The sequence below is a fragment of the Equus asinus genome, chromosome 2 (genome assembly GCF_041296235.1).
Source record: "Equus asinus isolate D_3611 breed Donkey chromosome 2, EquAss-T2T_v2, whole genome shotgun sequence".
Classification (NCBI taxonomy): domain Eukaryota; kingdom Metazoa; phylum Chordata; class Mammalia; order Perissodactyla; family Equidae; genus Equus; species Equus asinus.
This window is the reverse complement of record NC_091791.1, coordinates 88667863-88683787: the sequence shown is the minus strand read 5'-3', so window position 1 is coordinate 88683787 and position 15925 is coordinate 88667863. Positions and strand designations below refer to the sequence as shown.

Sequence of the window (15925 nt, the reverse complement as noted above, 5' to 3'; positions counted from 1 at the left end):
CCCCCTCGGTCACCCCAGCAACGGGGGGGGGAGGGTGGGGGGGGTGGGGGGTGGGGGTGGGCGGGCACTTGGGGCAACGGAGGGCAGGGGCGCTGCCAGGGCCAAAGGCGGCTCCTCCTGAAGAAGCAAATTAGAAACTGGGCGGGCGCACACCAGGGGGCTAGACACCCTCTCGGGCCGTGGAGCCCCCGACAGCAAGGAGAGCTGAGGAGGCACAGCTCACGCAACAGGACAGACGACACACTGATGTGAAAACGTAATCATGACGACATCGCCAGTCATCAGGGAAACACAAACCAAAAGCACAGTGAGATCCCCCCCACGCCCACCAGGAGGGCCACGACCAAAAGCAAAAACAGCAGGTGCTGGCGAGGACGTGGAGAAACCGGAAGGCTTGTGTGCTGTTGGTCGGAATGCAAAACGGTGCAGCCACAGTGGAACACAGTATGGAGACTTCTCAAAAAAATTTAAAACAGAATCACCATGCCACCCAGCAATTCCACTTCTGCGTCTATTCCCAAAGGAACTGAAAGCAGGGCGTCAAAGAGATGTGTGTACACTCACGTTCACAATAGTCAAAAGGTAGAAGCAACCATACACAAAATGTGGCTCATCCATACAATGGAATATTATTCCGTCTTAAAAAGTAAGGAAATTCTGACAGATGCTACTGTATGGATGAACCTTGAGGTCATTATGCTCAGTGAAATAAGCCAGTCACAAAAAAAATACTGTAGGAGTCCACTCCTATGAGGTACCTAAGTTTTGACTACTACTGGTCAAAATCATAGCGACAGGAAGCAGAAAGGTGGTTGGCAGGGGCTGGAGGATGGCAGACGGAGAGTTAGTGTTTACTTGGTACAGAGACAGCCAGAGTTCTGGCGATGGATGGTGGCAAGGTTGCACATTATGAATGTACTTAATGCTGCTCAACTGTGTGCTTAAAAATGGTTAAGATGTTAAATTTTATGTTAGGTCTACTTTACCAAAATTTTTTAAAATTAAAATAAATGTTGTGAGCAGAAGCCAGATCCAGAGAACACACTGTACAACTCCATCTATGTGAACTACAAAACCAGGTCAGGACACGTTGTGCTGGTGGGTTAGTGACCGGAAGGGGACTGCGGGGTGTCTGGGGTGCTGGTAATGCCGTTTCTGGACCTGGGCACTGCTTTCCCAGCCGTGTTCACCCTGAGAAAATTCACTGAACTGTACACTTGTGGTTTGTACACTTTTCTGTATGCTACATTTCAATAACACTTGCAAAAAAAAAAAAATCAGAAAGCAAAAGATCCAAAACATTTAATAAAGGACAAGAAAGCGATGAGGGAGAGGGAGAGAGGAAGAAGGCAGAGGAACTGCCCACTGAGAAACCCTGTGAGCACTGCATGGACACTGGGCTGAGACTGCCCACGTGCCAGGGGCAGGATGGGTGCGTACAGATGCGTGTGGATTCATGAGTGTGAGCATGTGCGGGTGTGCATGCGTGTGGGCTTATGCACGTGTGCTTGCATGCACGTGTGTGTGGACTTGTGGGCTGGGCAAGAAGGAGGGTGGTCGGGGTCAGGACACAGGCGGTAGGCGATGGTCAAGTCCAAAGGCCATAAAGACAGAGATTTTGAGCCTTAGCCTGCACCGGTCTGGGTGAGCATCCTGGCTACGCCATTAAGGAGACGAGTGGTCCCCTTTCCAGGGCCTCAGTTTCTCCATCTAGAAAACGGGGATGATCACACTTGTCTCTAGGGGCTGCCCCGGGGCCCTGACCCCAGGTCCCCCAGGCCCCGGGCTGACCCCACATCCCCAGCAGGGCTGCACGGAGCCTGGCCCGGGATCCTGTGCAGGCTGCAGGGGGGGCTGCCCTCCCACCGTCTGCAGAAAGCCGCCCTGGGGAGCCCCAAGGGAAAGCATTCTTCCAGCTCTGCTGCCCAGGGCCTCCTTCCCAGCCGTCCTCCTGCTGGAGCGCCCCTGCACCCAGGCTACAGGGCCTGGCCTCCATGCCCAGGGGCCCCTGCCCTCTCCCCTTGCCCAGGTCTCTCCGCCAGAGCCTGGCAGGGCCTGGAACATCCACGCTGAACTCCCTCAGCCCTCCTGGCACGACTCGGAGGGGGAGCCTTGCCAAGAACCAGTTCCAGCAGGTTTGTCAGATCCCTGGAAACCCAGCCAGCGTGCGGGTTCCTCGAGGTCCCAGCCCACGCACTCCACAAAGTACCGGCTCTGCCACCAGAGAGGAAGCTGGCAGAGGCTGCTTGCCTCTGGATGAACCTGCTGATGGCTCAGAGCTGGCTCAGAGCTGGGCCGGGCCTGCTCTCCTGCCAGCTGCTCCCTGACAAAGCGGGGCCCTCACTCTCCTCTCCCCAGAATCCCCTGCAGTAGCAGAAAGCCACAGGTCCGGGGGTCAGCTGGCTCAGATCCCTGTCCTGAGTGACCTTGGGCACAGTGCTCAACCTCTGAGCCTGTGTCTCTGTCACTTTACCGGGCTGTGAGCAGCCGTGGGAGAGCCTTGCACACCAGGCACATGGAAACAGGTGCTTGACAAATGTGGCCCTTCCTGCCCCAGGGGGTGGGCTCTGCTGACCCCAGGGCCCCAGCAAGAAAGAGAGACCACTGGGACTCCCTCTTGGGCTGATCCCTGAGAGGAGACCTCTGGGCCTGCTCTGGCCACACTCGGACTCTGCCCAGTTCGGGAGGAGGGAAGCCACTATCATGGAAGAAACGCGATGAGGAAAAGAATTCCTAAAGTCTCTCAGAGAATCACAAGCTTGGGGTAACACCCCCTTCCCCCCCCCCCCCCCCCCCCCCCGCCCCGCGCATTTCGGCTCCCCCTCACCACGGCCTGCGCATCCTCCTTGCACGCACCCACGGGGGTAAACCTACCCTGCCATCACTCCGCGCTCGTGCCCGTGTACTCGGTCCTGCTCTAGGTACTGGGGGGGGGGGGGCTCAGAGCTGCCCTCTCCCAACAGGCTGAACTCGGCGCGGGAGGCACAGAGAGGCATCCATCATGGGCGGGGGCGGGGGGTGGGGGTGCCTAGGGCGAGCCGGGCCCCAGGGAAGCAGTGCCCCGCCTCCGGGTGTCCGGTGGCCTTCCTGAGGCCCAGGGAGGCAAACGTGGGGCAAGCACTGGGCTTGGAGTTCACAGCCCGGGGCTCGCATCCCGCTCGGTCCCCTCTGCAGCGGAGCCGGCGGGCCGATTCTTTGCAAGACCGCGCGCCCTGCCAGACTCAGTTTCCTCCTCTGTGCGTGCGGGCCGCCCACCCCCGGGGCTGGAGACTGCTCTCCGCCCGCCGCGCGCGCCCCGCGCCCCGGCCCTACCCTCCCCCGGGCCCGGGCCGAGCGTACCTGGGGCGGCGGGCGCGCAGCAGGCGGGCAGGCGGCAGGGCGGCGGCGGGCAGGCGCGGCAGCCGGCGGAGGCCCGCGCGGCCGGCATCAGGCCCATGGCGCGCCCGGGCGGCGGCAGGAATGCCCGGCACGCGCGCAGGTAGCGTCTTGCCCGCCGCCCGCCCCGGGCCTGGAGGAGGGAGGAGAGAGGGATGCAGGGATGCGGGGATGCGGGGAGGGCCCGGCCTGGCGAGTCCCCGAAACCCCGCGCCTGAAGTGAGCCCCGTGGAGGCACTCGTGTCTCCAGCATCTGAGCCCCTTTTCCGGATGCTCGATGTTATTAGGCGCCGCAGAAGTACGGGCCGCTCCCGGGGATGGGTCCCTCCCGCCTTGCGGGGGACTCGCTTTAGGGGTTCCCGTCCAGTCCACAGACTGGGAGGCAGGTGTTCCAGGTGAGGCGATGGAGGCCCATTAAGGTCAGGTGTCTCGGTCGGGGTCACCCAGCCAGCAGAGCGCCAAGCCCAGATCTAGAGCTGGCCTGCCAGCTTCAGAGCCGGCGCTCAGGGCTCCAGCCCTCTGCCCGGACGCGGGCCATGGACAGCCATGCCAGGGAATGTGGTTAGGACTTATAGGGTGTCTTGTGCAGCCCTGAGAGGTAAGTATTAATGTCCCCATTTTACAGACAAAGCAGCTGAGGCTCAGAGAGGTGATGCAGTTTGCCTAAGGTCACACAGCAGGTAAGTGACAAGTCTCCAGTTCAAACCTAAATGATATTTCTGCAAAGTCTATGTCCTTCCCAGGGTAGGACTCTGTCCCAGGGAAAATAACCCACAATCCCATGCTTCCAAAGTGTGAAGGCCTGGGCGGGGTGGGGGATGGGGGTGGGCACACAGCCTCAGGCACACACCAGGAGGGCAGGTGGACAGAGTAGCACAGCTGGGGCTGTGCGATAGCAGACAGGAGGGAGGGTGGTCCACAGGGGCCTGGGGGGAGAATCCTGTAAGGGAGGGGCTTGGGGGGGTGTCATCTGACAGCTGAGTGTACAGTGGGGTCCTCTTCTTGCTCTTCCTAAGCACTTGCCACAAGGGCAAAATTTAAGGGGGTAACTTCGGTAACTAAGATAAATATTTTATGGCAATAGTTAAAAAAATACAAATTAATGCCAAAAATCCATGATGAACAAACTATCACAATTTTAAATAAAGATAGGGTCCAACCCTCTCCTTGCAGGGCTCTGAGTGCGAGGGCCTCACCCTAATGCCGCCCGGGGGCCCCGTCTTTCTTTACAAGTTTGATATTTTGCTCATCATGGATGTGAGAGACTGAATAATGGCTCCCCAAGGATGTCCCCGTCCCGATGCCTGGAACCTGTGACGATGTCCCCTTGCCTAGTAACAGGGACTCTGTAGATGTGATGACATGAAGGATGGAGAGAGTGCGCTGGACCATCCTGGCCGGCTTTGTAGGAGAGAGGCAGGGGGCAGTGTGACTACGGATGTAAGGAAGCAGAGTGTGGCATGAGGAGGCCACACCCAAGAACGTGGGCAGCCTCCAGACGGTGAGAGAGGAGAGAACAGGGGGTCCCCTGGAGCCCGCAGCAGGAACCAGCCCACCGACACCCCAATTTCAGCCTCATAAGGCTCAGTGCTGACCTCCGACCTCCAGACTGGCAGTGAATAGATTTGTGTTGTTTTAAGTCACTAAATTTGTGGCTATTTGTTAGAGCAGCCATAGAAAACTAACACCGTGGGTTTTTTTCATTAAAAAATATTACAATAAAATATGTATCCTGGTTACCGAGTTTTTTGGTGTCCCCATGAATGAGCAAGCGAGCCAGCGAGGGCCCTAGACTAGTGTGGGGGTAGGGCTGGAGCCCGGGTGGGTGGGGGTGTGTGTGTGAGGGGGCTCGGTGTGCCCCCTTCCCAGAGTTCAGGCCGACATGCGGGTGGGAAGGGCACTTCATGGTGCTGGGGGCCATAGGCAAGCAATGCCTTGCCCTAAACCCAGCACAATAGGCCTGGGGCTGGGCTGGCCTAGTGGTGCAGCGGTTAAGTTCACATGTTCCGCTTCGGCAGCCTGGGGTTTGCCGGTTCGGATCCTGGGTGCGGACATGGTACCGCTTGGCAAGCCATGCTATGGCAGGCGTCCCACGTATAAAGTAGAGGAAGATGGGCACGGATGTTAGCTCAGGGCCAGGCTTCCTCAGCAAAGAGAGGCTTGGCAGCAGTTAGCTCAGGGCTAATCTTCCTCAAAAAAAAAAAAAGGCCTGGGGCCCCTGGGTCCAAGCAACTCTGTCCACGTTAAAGAGAGGGATCCGAGGGCTCAGTCGAGGCACCTACTCTGGGGGCAGGTGCTGACTTGCTTTCTTCTCTCCGAGCCTCAGTTTCCCCGCCTGTGCAGTCATCACATTAGACCTGCTAGTCTCTACCCTTCCACCTCCAGCCAGATTCCGCTGACATGGAAGTCTGCAGCTGCCCCCATTTTGCAGGCTCTGGACTCTGGTGGCACTGCTACCACGAGCTCTAGGTTAAGCCCTGGTCAGGCCGACACCCACCCCAGCTTGGAGTGGGTATGCAGAAGTCGTCACGAAACTGCCCTCCTGGGGCAGGGCCAGTTTGCTGAGAGGCTGAGGGTCTGTCCTCTCACATGAGCACCTGGTGACAAGGGAGCTCTTCAGCTGGCATGGCCCTTGTCCCTGAGCTCTGTGTCCTACAGGCCCTGGGCGGGGGCTGGGTCCAGGACCTCAGGGACTGCCTCTGTCCCCAGTCTGGGCTCCCTTGAACCCCATTAAGATAACTCAGGTCCAGAGGCTCTGATGCTCTGAAGCTCGCCTGGCAACAGCATCCTCGGATGGGCTCACCATGGAGGTGGGCTGCCTCTGCTCCCAGCCCTGCTGTGTGCTATTAGGCAAGCTGCTGAACCTCTCTGGGCCCCTCTGTCCCCCTCTACAATATAATTTTGATACAACAAACCCCTGGCAAGAGTAGCACATGGCAAGCATGTGATCCCTCCCTCTTTCCTCAGACCGATGTGGAGGACCAAGGCTGCCTGGAAGAAGCAGAGAGCCAGAGAACCTGACCGTAGGAGCCCCGGAGGCCACTGGCCTCCAGCACGGGGGCTCAGAGCTGCAGCAGACATGGGAGAATGCGGGTTTCCTGCATCCTCCTCTGTGCCCTGAACAGATCACGTGGGCCCCACTGCTGCCCAGTCTCCTGCCTGAAAGGGGCTGTGGTGGGACTGTTCTCATCCGGTGAGGGTCAGTCGGTACGTGGAGCACGGCACAGGGACACGCTGAGCAAACATGAGCTGTTCTGGTGAGTCGCTACCTCTGCCCAACTCTCCCCTTGTGGCCGGGGTCACGGGGCAGCGCACAGCGTTGCTGGCACACACCCTCCACTGGCCGCGTCTGTATAACGAACACGACAAGCTCTTCCGGCCCTGGGATCTGAGCTCTACTCAGCAAAGACTGAAGCCAGGCCACCACGCTGATGGTGCATTTCTCGTCACAGCTGCTGGGAGGGAAGGAGGACTGAAGGGTCCAGCGAGGTGGTCAAAGACCACTGAACAGCTAGTGGCCTGAGTTTTGCAGGAAGCAGTGGGGAGCGGCCCCCTTGCTGGCTGCCTGGCTCCCTAAGAGAAGGCAGCTGCCCCTCCCCTCCGTTCGCCTGGCCAGGGGCCCCAGGCTCGCTGGCCACCCTGTCCCTGGGGTCTGTGGCTGCAGCTATTTCCCTTGCCTTGGGGATCCAAGCTCACAGGCTCATGGGGCACTGCAGGGAGAAGCCTTGGGGCCCGCCAGGGGTGCTGTGAACTGACCCAGATGTCCCAAAGAGGCCAGATGTGCCCTCTGTGAGCCTGGGGCCTGGACAGGGTCCAAGGCCCCTGGGGGCATCTCCTCCACCACCCGCATGTGGACCCTCAGGGCCCATGAGAATGCACCAAGGCACCAGAATCAGGCTCAAGGGCTCCTTCTGCTGGCATAGGGACCAGAGCCCAGCCCAGGTCAGCAACAGCCCTTTCTCTCCTCTTTTGAAAGGGCCACTGGGAAAGGCCTGAGCCTGCCAGCCTGGCAGGTCAACTTTCAGGGGATCTGGAAATAAGACTCTCTCTTCTTGAATCTCCCAGAAGAGCTGAGATACGGAGCAAGCAGCACTGGGGAGAAGTGGTCCCCTAGGACCCCGGGCTCCACCACTGCAGCCCGGGCTGGGGCCAGGGACCTTTCCTTCTGAAACTGACTGTCGCTTGAGGGCTTGGAGATGTCATGCCAGTGAACAATGACAGCGCCCAGCTGGCCTGACAAGGTTGCTTTGTGTTCCTGCAAGTTGTCCCGAGGCTAGGGTTTTCTCCATGTCAAGTGTCCTGCCCTGTGGCCTCTGGAAGCTGCATTCGTCCCCCCGCCCTCCTTCCCCCCATGATTTCTTAGGAACGTGAGGGCAGGAGAGCTGACTCCAGGGGGTCAGAGGAAAGTCCAGAAGCCTGTGAGAGCCACACCCCCAGACTGGGGCAGCAAGGCACTGAGGACAACAGCAGGCCAGCCGCCTGGCCCTTCACATCCCTCCCAGCACAGGGCGGTCACTCTGGGACACCATTCCCAGGCCTGGCTCCTTGCCGGGGATGGCTGCTCTGTGCTGCTGCGTGTCAGGCTGGGACGAACAGCCTGCGGGCTTTGCTGGGCTGTGCCAGGGCTGGCAGGGAGGGTAGTTACTGAGCACGAACCCCAGCCCCGCAGCCGCCTGGACTCCTGCACAGCTGCCCACTCAGCAGCTGGGCTGGTTCATGGACTAACAGGCATCTCAACCCACTCGGGTTCAGACCGAGCTACGGTGTGGCCACAGTCTCCAACCCCCCATCCCACCCTGCGCTGAGACTTCCCCTCCTGGTGAATGACAAGTCTGTCCTTCGGTTGCTCAGCCAGACCCACTGGAGTCCCTTCACTGCTCCCTCTCTCTCACCCCCACATCCAGCAACCTTGTGGGTCCTCCTCTCACAACACATTTGGAATCTGACCACTTTCGACTCCCCACCCAACAGTGAAAGTGCCCTGTCTCCTCCTGGATTGCTGTAGACACGGCTCCTGTCCCTCTCTGGTCAGCAGTCAGAGGGTCCTTTTAACAAATCCCTCCAGTGCCCCTCCCCCTTCACCGAGGAGTAAAGTCCCAAGTCCCGACAGGGCCCACGAGGCCTCTTCCATCGGCTCCTTCCCGCCTCACCTGGTCCCTCACTCCCCCCAGACCCCCTGCCTCTGTGCTGGCTCAGGACCACATCAGAGGCTCTCTGCCTTTGCTGGCCCGGCACGCCTCCACCGGACCTCCTCCTGGCTCCCTCTCTCCTTCTTCAAGCCTTGGTCTGGAGGTCCCTCTCTCGTCGGGCCTGCCCTCACTACTATATTGCAAACTGCTCTACTGTTTTTCTTCCAGGAACGCTCACCACCTCCTAAAGCACAGTGGTTCTCAAAACGTGAGGCCTAGCCCAGTGGCGGCAGCAGCAGCACCTGGGAACTCACGGTGAGAAATACACATTCCAGGGCCCCATCGGAGGGAGCTGGACACCCCATGCGTGGAGCCAGCGGGCTCTCTTACAACCCTTCCTCTGCAGGATGCCGATGCCAGCGGACGTCTGAGAACACTGCTCCACGCCTCACGATTGACTTTCCGTGCTGTTGTCTGTCTTGGGGAGTAGGATGGCAGCTCTGGCTGTTCTCTTTTCTTCCCTGCGCCCTGCCTGCACGTGGCCCATGCTCCATAGTGTTTGTTGAATGAATGAGGACTGTTTAGTACTGAGAGAGGGCTGAGCCCTCTGCACCCATTTTCTCTCTTAATTCTCATGACAGTCCTGCAAAGAAGATATTCATATTCCTATTTTGCAAACAAGGACACAGAATGGGTACGTAGGGTGCCCAGCATCACACAGCAAGCAAGGGGCAGAGCCATATCACACCCAGACCACAGGCTGGTGGCGAAACCTGTGCTCACTCTATTCAAAATCCTCTCACACTTCAACGCAACTGGCTTTGTTACGCACCTTCTTGTGAACATGAAACCCACCTTCCAGGGCTTGCAGGCTTTTCAGAATATCAAGTCTTCTGGTCCATGAACATGGGATGTCTTTCCATTTATTTACGTCTTTTTAAATTTCTTTCCACAATGTTTTGTCAATTTTCAGAGTATTAAGTTTTGTACTTCCTTTGCTAAATTCATTCCTAAGCCTTTTATTCTTTTGGGTGCTGTGCTAGATGAAGTCTGCCTAATTTCATCTTCCATTTGCACGTTGCCAACTGAAAGACTGTATGGAAATACAACTGGCTGTGAATACTGACCTTGTCTCCTGCAATCTTGTTGAATTTTTTACTAGTTCTAGTAGTTTTCTAGTGGATTTCTTAAGGTTTTCTATATGTGAGATCATGTCATCTGCAAACAGAGATCCTATCACTTCTTTCTTCCTTCCCAGTCTGGATGTGTTTATTTCATTTTCTTGTCTAATTGCTCTGGCTAGAACCTCCAGTACAATGTTGAATAGAGCCAGTGAAAGTAAGCATCCTTGTCTTCTTCCCATCCTGGAGGAAAAGCATCCAGTCTTTCTCTACCAGTGTGATGTCGTCTCTCGGTTGTGTGTAGATGCCCTTTAGCAGGTTAAGGAAGTTTCTTTCTATCCCTAGACTGCTGAGTGTTTTTATCAGGAAAAGGTGCAGATTTTATCAAATGCCTTTTCTGAGTCTATGGAGATGGTCATGTGGTTTTTGTCCTCTATTCTACTGAGATGTTACATTATGTGATTTCAGATGTTAAACCACCCTTACATTCCTGGGATAAATCTCATTTGGTCATGGTCTATAATACTTTTATACATTGCCGGATTCAATTTGTTAGTATTCTGTGGGGAATTTTTGCATCTATATCCACAAGAGATATTGGTGCTCCAGCAACTCTCTTTCTCTCAATCTTTTACATTGCTGTTTTGTCTCCCAACTTAAAAAAAAAATAAACAAATCCCTCTCTTACCCCACCTCCCCATCCAGCTACTGTCCCATTTCTCTCTCTCTTGACAGCAAACTTCCTGAAAGGGTTGGCCATCCCCATACTCCAGTTCCCCTCCTCTTACACACTATTTTCAGGCTTTCTCCCCAGCACTTCAAAACCAGCCAGTGCAAGTCACCAGTGAACCGCACTCAGCATCCATTCTCCTCTGGTTGGCCCCTCGGCAGTGCACGCGCAGCTCATCACTACCCTTCTTCCTTACACGCTCTCTCCGCTCGGCTCAGAGGCCCCACTTGTCCTGCTCCCCTCCCTCACTGGCTCTCCCTCTCAGCCCCCTGCGCTGGCTCCTCCTCTGCACCCTGACACTTGCTGGGGAGCAGCTTGGGGCTTCGCCCTGGTCCTCTGCTGTCCCTGCACGTGCTCTGTGGTGCCCCATCCAGCCTCGTGGCTTCAACCCCATCTATATGTCGATGGCCCCCAAATTCTCTCTCCAACCCAGTCCCCTCCCTAATCTCTGGACTGAAATGTCTGACTGGCTGCTTGACATCTAAGCTTGAGCCTCCAACAGGTATCTCAGACCAAGCCCCAGAGGGAACTCTGTCTTCCTTCCAAGCAAGTGCACTTGCTCTAGTCTTTCTCATGTTCGTTAACGGCTAACCCATCCTTCCAGGGGCTGAGATCAAACCTCTTGGACTTACCCGTGACTTCCCTCATCCTCGTACACCTTCCTTCCACTCCAGTGGGGAAACACTACTGGCTCTATCTTCAAAATACACCAAGAATTCAATTACTTCTCATCCTCAACCCCATCCTGGGCCAAGCCGCCCTCAGCTCTCACCTGCATTGCTGTCTGCTGAGCTCCTAACTGGCTTCCTGTTTCCGTCCTTGCCCTCTTTCATCTATTCTCAACGTTGCAGCCGGAGGGATCCTGTTAGAACCAGAGTCAGGCTCTGTTGCTTTATTCAAAACCCGCCAAGAGAACACCTCACTGGGAGGAAAAGCCGGTCATCACGGAGACAAGGCCCTCTCCCTCTACCACTGGTTCCCTCTCTGACCTGCTTGCCCTCCCCCTTCACAGACAGCTCTGCTCCGGCCCAGATATCTGTGTAATCCACCCTTTCGTCTCCTTGACTCCAATGTCACTACCTTGGACCCCCATCACTCCCACTGCCCTGCCCCCCTTGTCTTTCTCCAGTGAGCTCATCACCACCTACCCTACGATGGGCTTACCGATCTTGTTTGTGATTCATCTCCTCCACTAGAAAGTGTGCCCCATGAGGGCAGAGACCTCGTCCATCCTGCTCACGGCTGCAAGCCAGCCCCTAGGACACATTCTTGAGTGAACGACTGCCTGGCTCAATGAATGAATGAATGAATGCCCAGACAAGAGGCCCTCTGGGCAGGCCATCCCTGGGCAGGCCATCAGCAGCAGGCTCCCTGACGGCCGGCCTGGCCCGTTTTCTTTGTGGGGATGGCGGGCTCCCCCAGGACTGCAGTGGGCACACTGCCTGGTTGTGTCTGTTGGAGGTGGCCTGCTCTCTGCCAGAACAAACAAGGCTGAAAGTGCTGGCAGGCTTGTTATTCAGCAGTGAGAGAAGGACGGATTCTCCAGGGCTCCTTTCCAGGGGACCCCGGATAATACCAGCGTTGCCAGGAACCCTGCAGCGGCCAGCAGAGCCACCTGCGAGTGCCCGGGCTTGCCCCAACACGCCTGCCCCGCTAACCCCAAATGGCTGTGTTTCCTCTGCACCTCTGGTGGGAGGGAGATAAGAGCCTTTTGCCTTTGATGATGGTTCCTGTGTTAATTCCTGCAAGTTCCTCTGCACACAGCACACAGCCTGAGAAGTTCGATAAATGCTGGGGGGGCCCGGGGGAGGGGCGAAGCTGAGTTCTACCTGGGATGCTGGAGGGAGGGTGGGAGGGAGACACAGATGGATGTGTGGGCCAGCTCACTGAGTGCAGACAGACCGCGTGCGACAGTGCCCTGCAGGGGCTGGGACAAAGCGCGGCCTTTGGGATCAGAACAACCGCCTGTGTTTCTCAGCTTGGCTCCCTGACTAGCTGTGCCAGCTTGGGCAAAGTACTTAGCTTCTTTGACCTTTAGTTTCTCTTCTTTCTTTTATTTACTTTTTATCTTTTATATAGTGACATATGCACACATCCAGAAAAGTACTTAAGGCCCATACGTACAGATGAACTCCTTACTGTAAAACAAACACCCGTGTAACTGTGACTACAGCCCTGATTTTCATGGCCTTCATTTCTTCGCTTGTCTTTATATTTCTGCTGCCTAATTATCCATCCATAAGGAATATAGTTTCCTTCTGCCCCGTTCCTCAACTTTATATAAATGAAATCATCTAGCATTTTATTGGGCTACCCTAGTCCCACAATATGTTTTTGGGAATCGTGCATGCTGTTGGGTGAGCTGTGGTTAATTCATTCTCACTGTCGTAGAGTTTTCTGTTGCACGAATGAATCGTATTTATTTATCCATTGCTAAATGCTTGGTTAGTGTCAGGCCATTGTAAATAAGGCTGCTGTGAACATCCGACAGGAACGAGTCCTCTGGCGTACCTGTGCGCACGTTTCTATCTGGAGGCCGCTGGGACACAGCATCGACTTTTGCAGATGCCGTCAAACAACTTCCCCGGCCATATATGCACGTGTCTATAGCCTTCTATCCTCGCCACCACTTGGAACCATCGGTCGTTTCATTTAGTCATGCTGGTGGGTGAATAGAAGTATTGCGTTGTGATTTAATTTGCATTCCCCTGATTCCTAATGATGTTGAACACCACTGCCCATGTTCGCTGAGCATTTCTTCTTTGGCAAAGTGCCTGTTGAAGGCTCTGGCCCATGTTTCTCCTGGTCTGTCTGTCTTTGCCTTCCTGATCTGCGGGAGTTTGAGGAGGCAGTCCTGTAATGGTTCTACGTGATCCAAAGACCTTCTCCAATCTATAGCTTGTCTTTTCATTTTCTTAATCTATCCTTTAAAGAACAGATGCTCTTCATTTTCTTAGTACAACTGCATCAATCTTTTCCTAAAAGATGAGTGCTTTTTGCAACTCATTTAAGGCATCTTTCTCCACCCCAAGATGTCGATGATGTTCTCCATTCCCCGGTGCTCAAGGTGCCACCTGTCATAAACTAGAGTCCAGATGCATGGGAGCCTGCTCCGGGCTCTGTTCTGTTCCGTCGCTTCACCTGCCAACACCTTGCACCAAAGGAAGCCCTTGGAGGCTGCAGAAATCCCTGGGTGGGCTCGGGTCTTCCAAGGCCATTAAGTTGGGGCCGTGTGTCAAAGCTGCTGCAACCATCAAGGGGTAGAGAGGCCACGGTTAACAGTGTGAGGCCATTTATGAAGCCCAGGAGAAAATTCCGACTTTCAAAGTTACATTGACCTTCGACATGAGGGATTTATGGTTCTACGAAGGGTGGTCAGGCGGGCCACAGCCAGGAATGGGATAGGAGAGCCGGCGAGGGGAGGGGTGGCGGAAGGGACGCAGCCTGCGGGGGAGGCAGGATCCAGAAATGGGCTCTGAGCCCCCAGAGCTGAGGGCCTGCCCCTGCCTAGAAGACACGCCAGTCCAACACTGCATGGGGAGAGGGAGGACATCACGGCCATGTGGACAGAACCTGGCCAGTCTGAAGGTCCCTGGTGTCCACTATCCACAGGGACTTGGTGGCCCTGGCCCAACCAGCATGGTGATCCCTCCTGAAAGCTCTTTTCGTGATGATTTCACACGGACACCAACCTACAGAGATGGCAACCGCGCACGCTGCTGCGAGTCATCGTTCCTTTCTCTGGCGCCCGTGTCTACACCGTCAGCAAAGCCCAGCAGCTCTGCCTTCAGAACACACCTGCAGCTGACCACTCTGCACCACCACCTCCTCCACCCCCACGCCAGCTTCCACCCCCTCACCTCTTGTTGCACGACTGCCCCAGCCTGCTGCGTCCACTCCTGTCTCTCCACGGTCCACCCCTCACGTGGTGGCTAGAGGATCTTTTTATAAATCTAAGTCAGACTGTGTCTGTCTCCTGTTTGGTCTTCCCTGGTGCTCCACAAATTTAGAAAAAAGTCTGAAATGCCCCCATGTCGGCGACTGCTCTCACCTCAGCTCCTCCACTCTCCTGTCCTCAATCCCTCAGAGACACTGGCCTTCCTGAGATTCCTCATGTTCCCATCACTCATCCCCACCTCAGGGCTTTTGCACCTGTTGGTCCCTTTGCCTGCTGCTCTTCCCAGCATTCCCCTGGCTCCCATGACTGGTTTCTCACTACTGGACATCACATGACACCTTTACTTGCCTCTCTTGTCTCCCGCAGGACAATGGAGGGGAGGCCTAGGCATCCTCTTTTGTTTACCACTGAATTCCTCGCACCTGGGATACAAGCTGGTACACTTTAGGCGCCCAGTAAGTGCTTCGAATAAAGCAGAAGTGAGTGAACAGCAACCGTTCTTTCTGATCAGGGACCGGGCGTGGGTTCTGAAGGCAGGGCTGTGGCAAGGCACAGCAGAGGGTGGGACATGGTCTCTAGAGGACTGATATGACCCCCTAGAGCATGTGGCCCATGTCTGGCCACTGTGCAGACCACCTTGCACAAACCCAGTGTCCAGCAGGGGTCTGGACGCAGGGAGGCAAGTACACAGAGACGACAGGACTCTGGTGGGAGGAGGGCATATTTTTGAAAAGCCCCGATGCCCCTGCCAGGGTCTGCTTGGGGACCTGGAGGGCTGGCAGGCGACGAGGACGACACTGCCAGCCTGCGGGAAGCAGCAGGGGACACGGCCAGTGAGTCTCGAGGGAGAGGGGTCGTGCGGCTCAGAGGGGGGCAGAGGGCATGATTACCTGAAGGCAAGGGTTCTAGAGGGTGAGCATGCGAGCTACGGGCAGTACCTCCGCCAAACGGGGCCCAGATGACCCGGCGGATGGCCTGCACCCAGTCCTCCATGTCACGCTGGGAGCTGGCCATGAGCAGCAGCGCCTCGGGGCTGGCCGGCACCTTCTCCCGCTCCCCGGTACCACCTGCAAGACAGGGAGACACAGGCTTACTGTGGGTTCCCGGTCGGCCTCCGGCCAGGCCCACCCCACCCCAGGGGCTCCCCACCGCGCCCCTGCCCAGTGAGAGGCCACAGCCTGCTGTTTGGTTCTGTCTTTGCAGCCCACCCCTCACAGCACGCACGTCTGTCTTTGGACCCTTCCTGGTTTTCTCTTTTCTCCCTTAGTCTTGCTTTCTTTTTTCTGTATCAAAACAGAAATCATTAAAAGCATCCTGGGGCACTAGGAGAACCATGGCATGCAGATCTGAGGCCAGGTCGGAGAAGTTTGGTACCCAGGGTAGCCCCGCTGTGTGTTTTGTTTTCAATCGATACATCTTGAGGGTGCAGTTCAATGTCACTGGGTTTTTAACTCAGGCTCTGACCGTGCAGCCTGCCCTCCCCAGCCTAGAGACGAGAGCCCATTCTCCATAGGTATTCATGTTACAGAGGCTTGATATTAAACCAGGATGGAGCAAATGCTCCAGAATTCTCCACCTGTCCCCGCTCACAGCTAGACGCTTAATTAATCTTTGGGATGTACATAAAACCATTTATACTGAACTTTATAGGCAACTTAAGGGATTTTCAAGA

General features: G+C 56.0%; 1 protein-coding gene and 1 long non-coding RNA gene across 20 annotated transcripts in view; one reads left to right on the top strand and one right to left on the bottom strand.

The window, feature by feature from the left end:
• Nucleotides 1-15925, bottom strand: part of ARHGAP22 (Rho GTPase activating protein 22) — a 191464-nt gene that overhangs the window by 14348 nt on the left and 161191 nt on the right. For 10 of the 18 annotated variants that reach the window (XM_070493310.1, XM_044759462.2, XM_070493314.1 and 7 more), the window contains one exon: nucleotides 15144-15320. The exons of 1 other annotated variant lie outside the window; for it this stretch is intronic. In XM_070493310.1, coding sequence (XP_070349411.1) covers nucleotides 15144-15320 — 177 coding nt within the window. Of the gene's footprint in view, nucleotides 1-3339; nucleotides 3629-15143; nucleotides 15321-15925 lie in introns of those variants that run through there. 7 more of the 18 variants (XM_070493335.1, XM_044759477.2, XM_070493319.1 and 4 more) reach the window with 2 other exon arrangements.
• Nucleotides 9-15137, top strand: LOC123281136 (uncharacterized). Of its 2 annotated transcripts, none has more exons than XR_011496594.1 (3): nucleotides 9-2921; nucleotides 4001-4055; nucleotides 6343-15137. It is a non-coding gene; the product is annotated as an uncharacterized lncRNA (long non-coding RNA). The 2 variants fall into 2 exon arrangements; XR_011496595.1 differs by lacking the exon at nucleotides 9-2921 and adding an exon at nucleotides 3354-3478.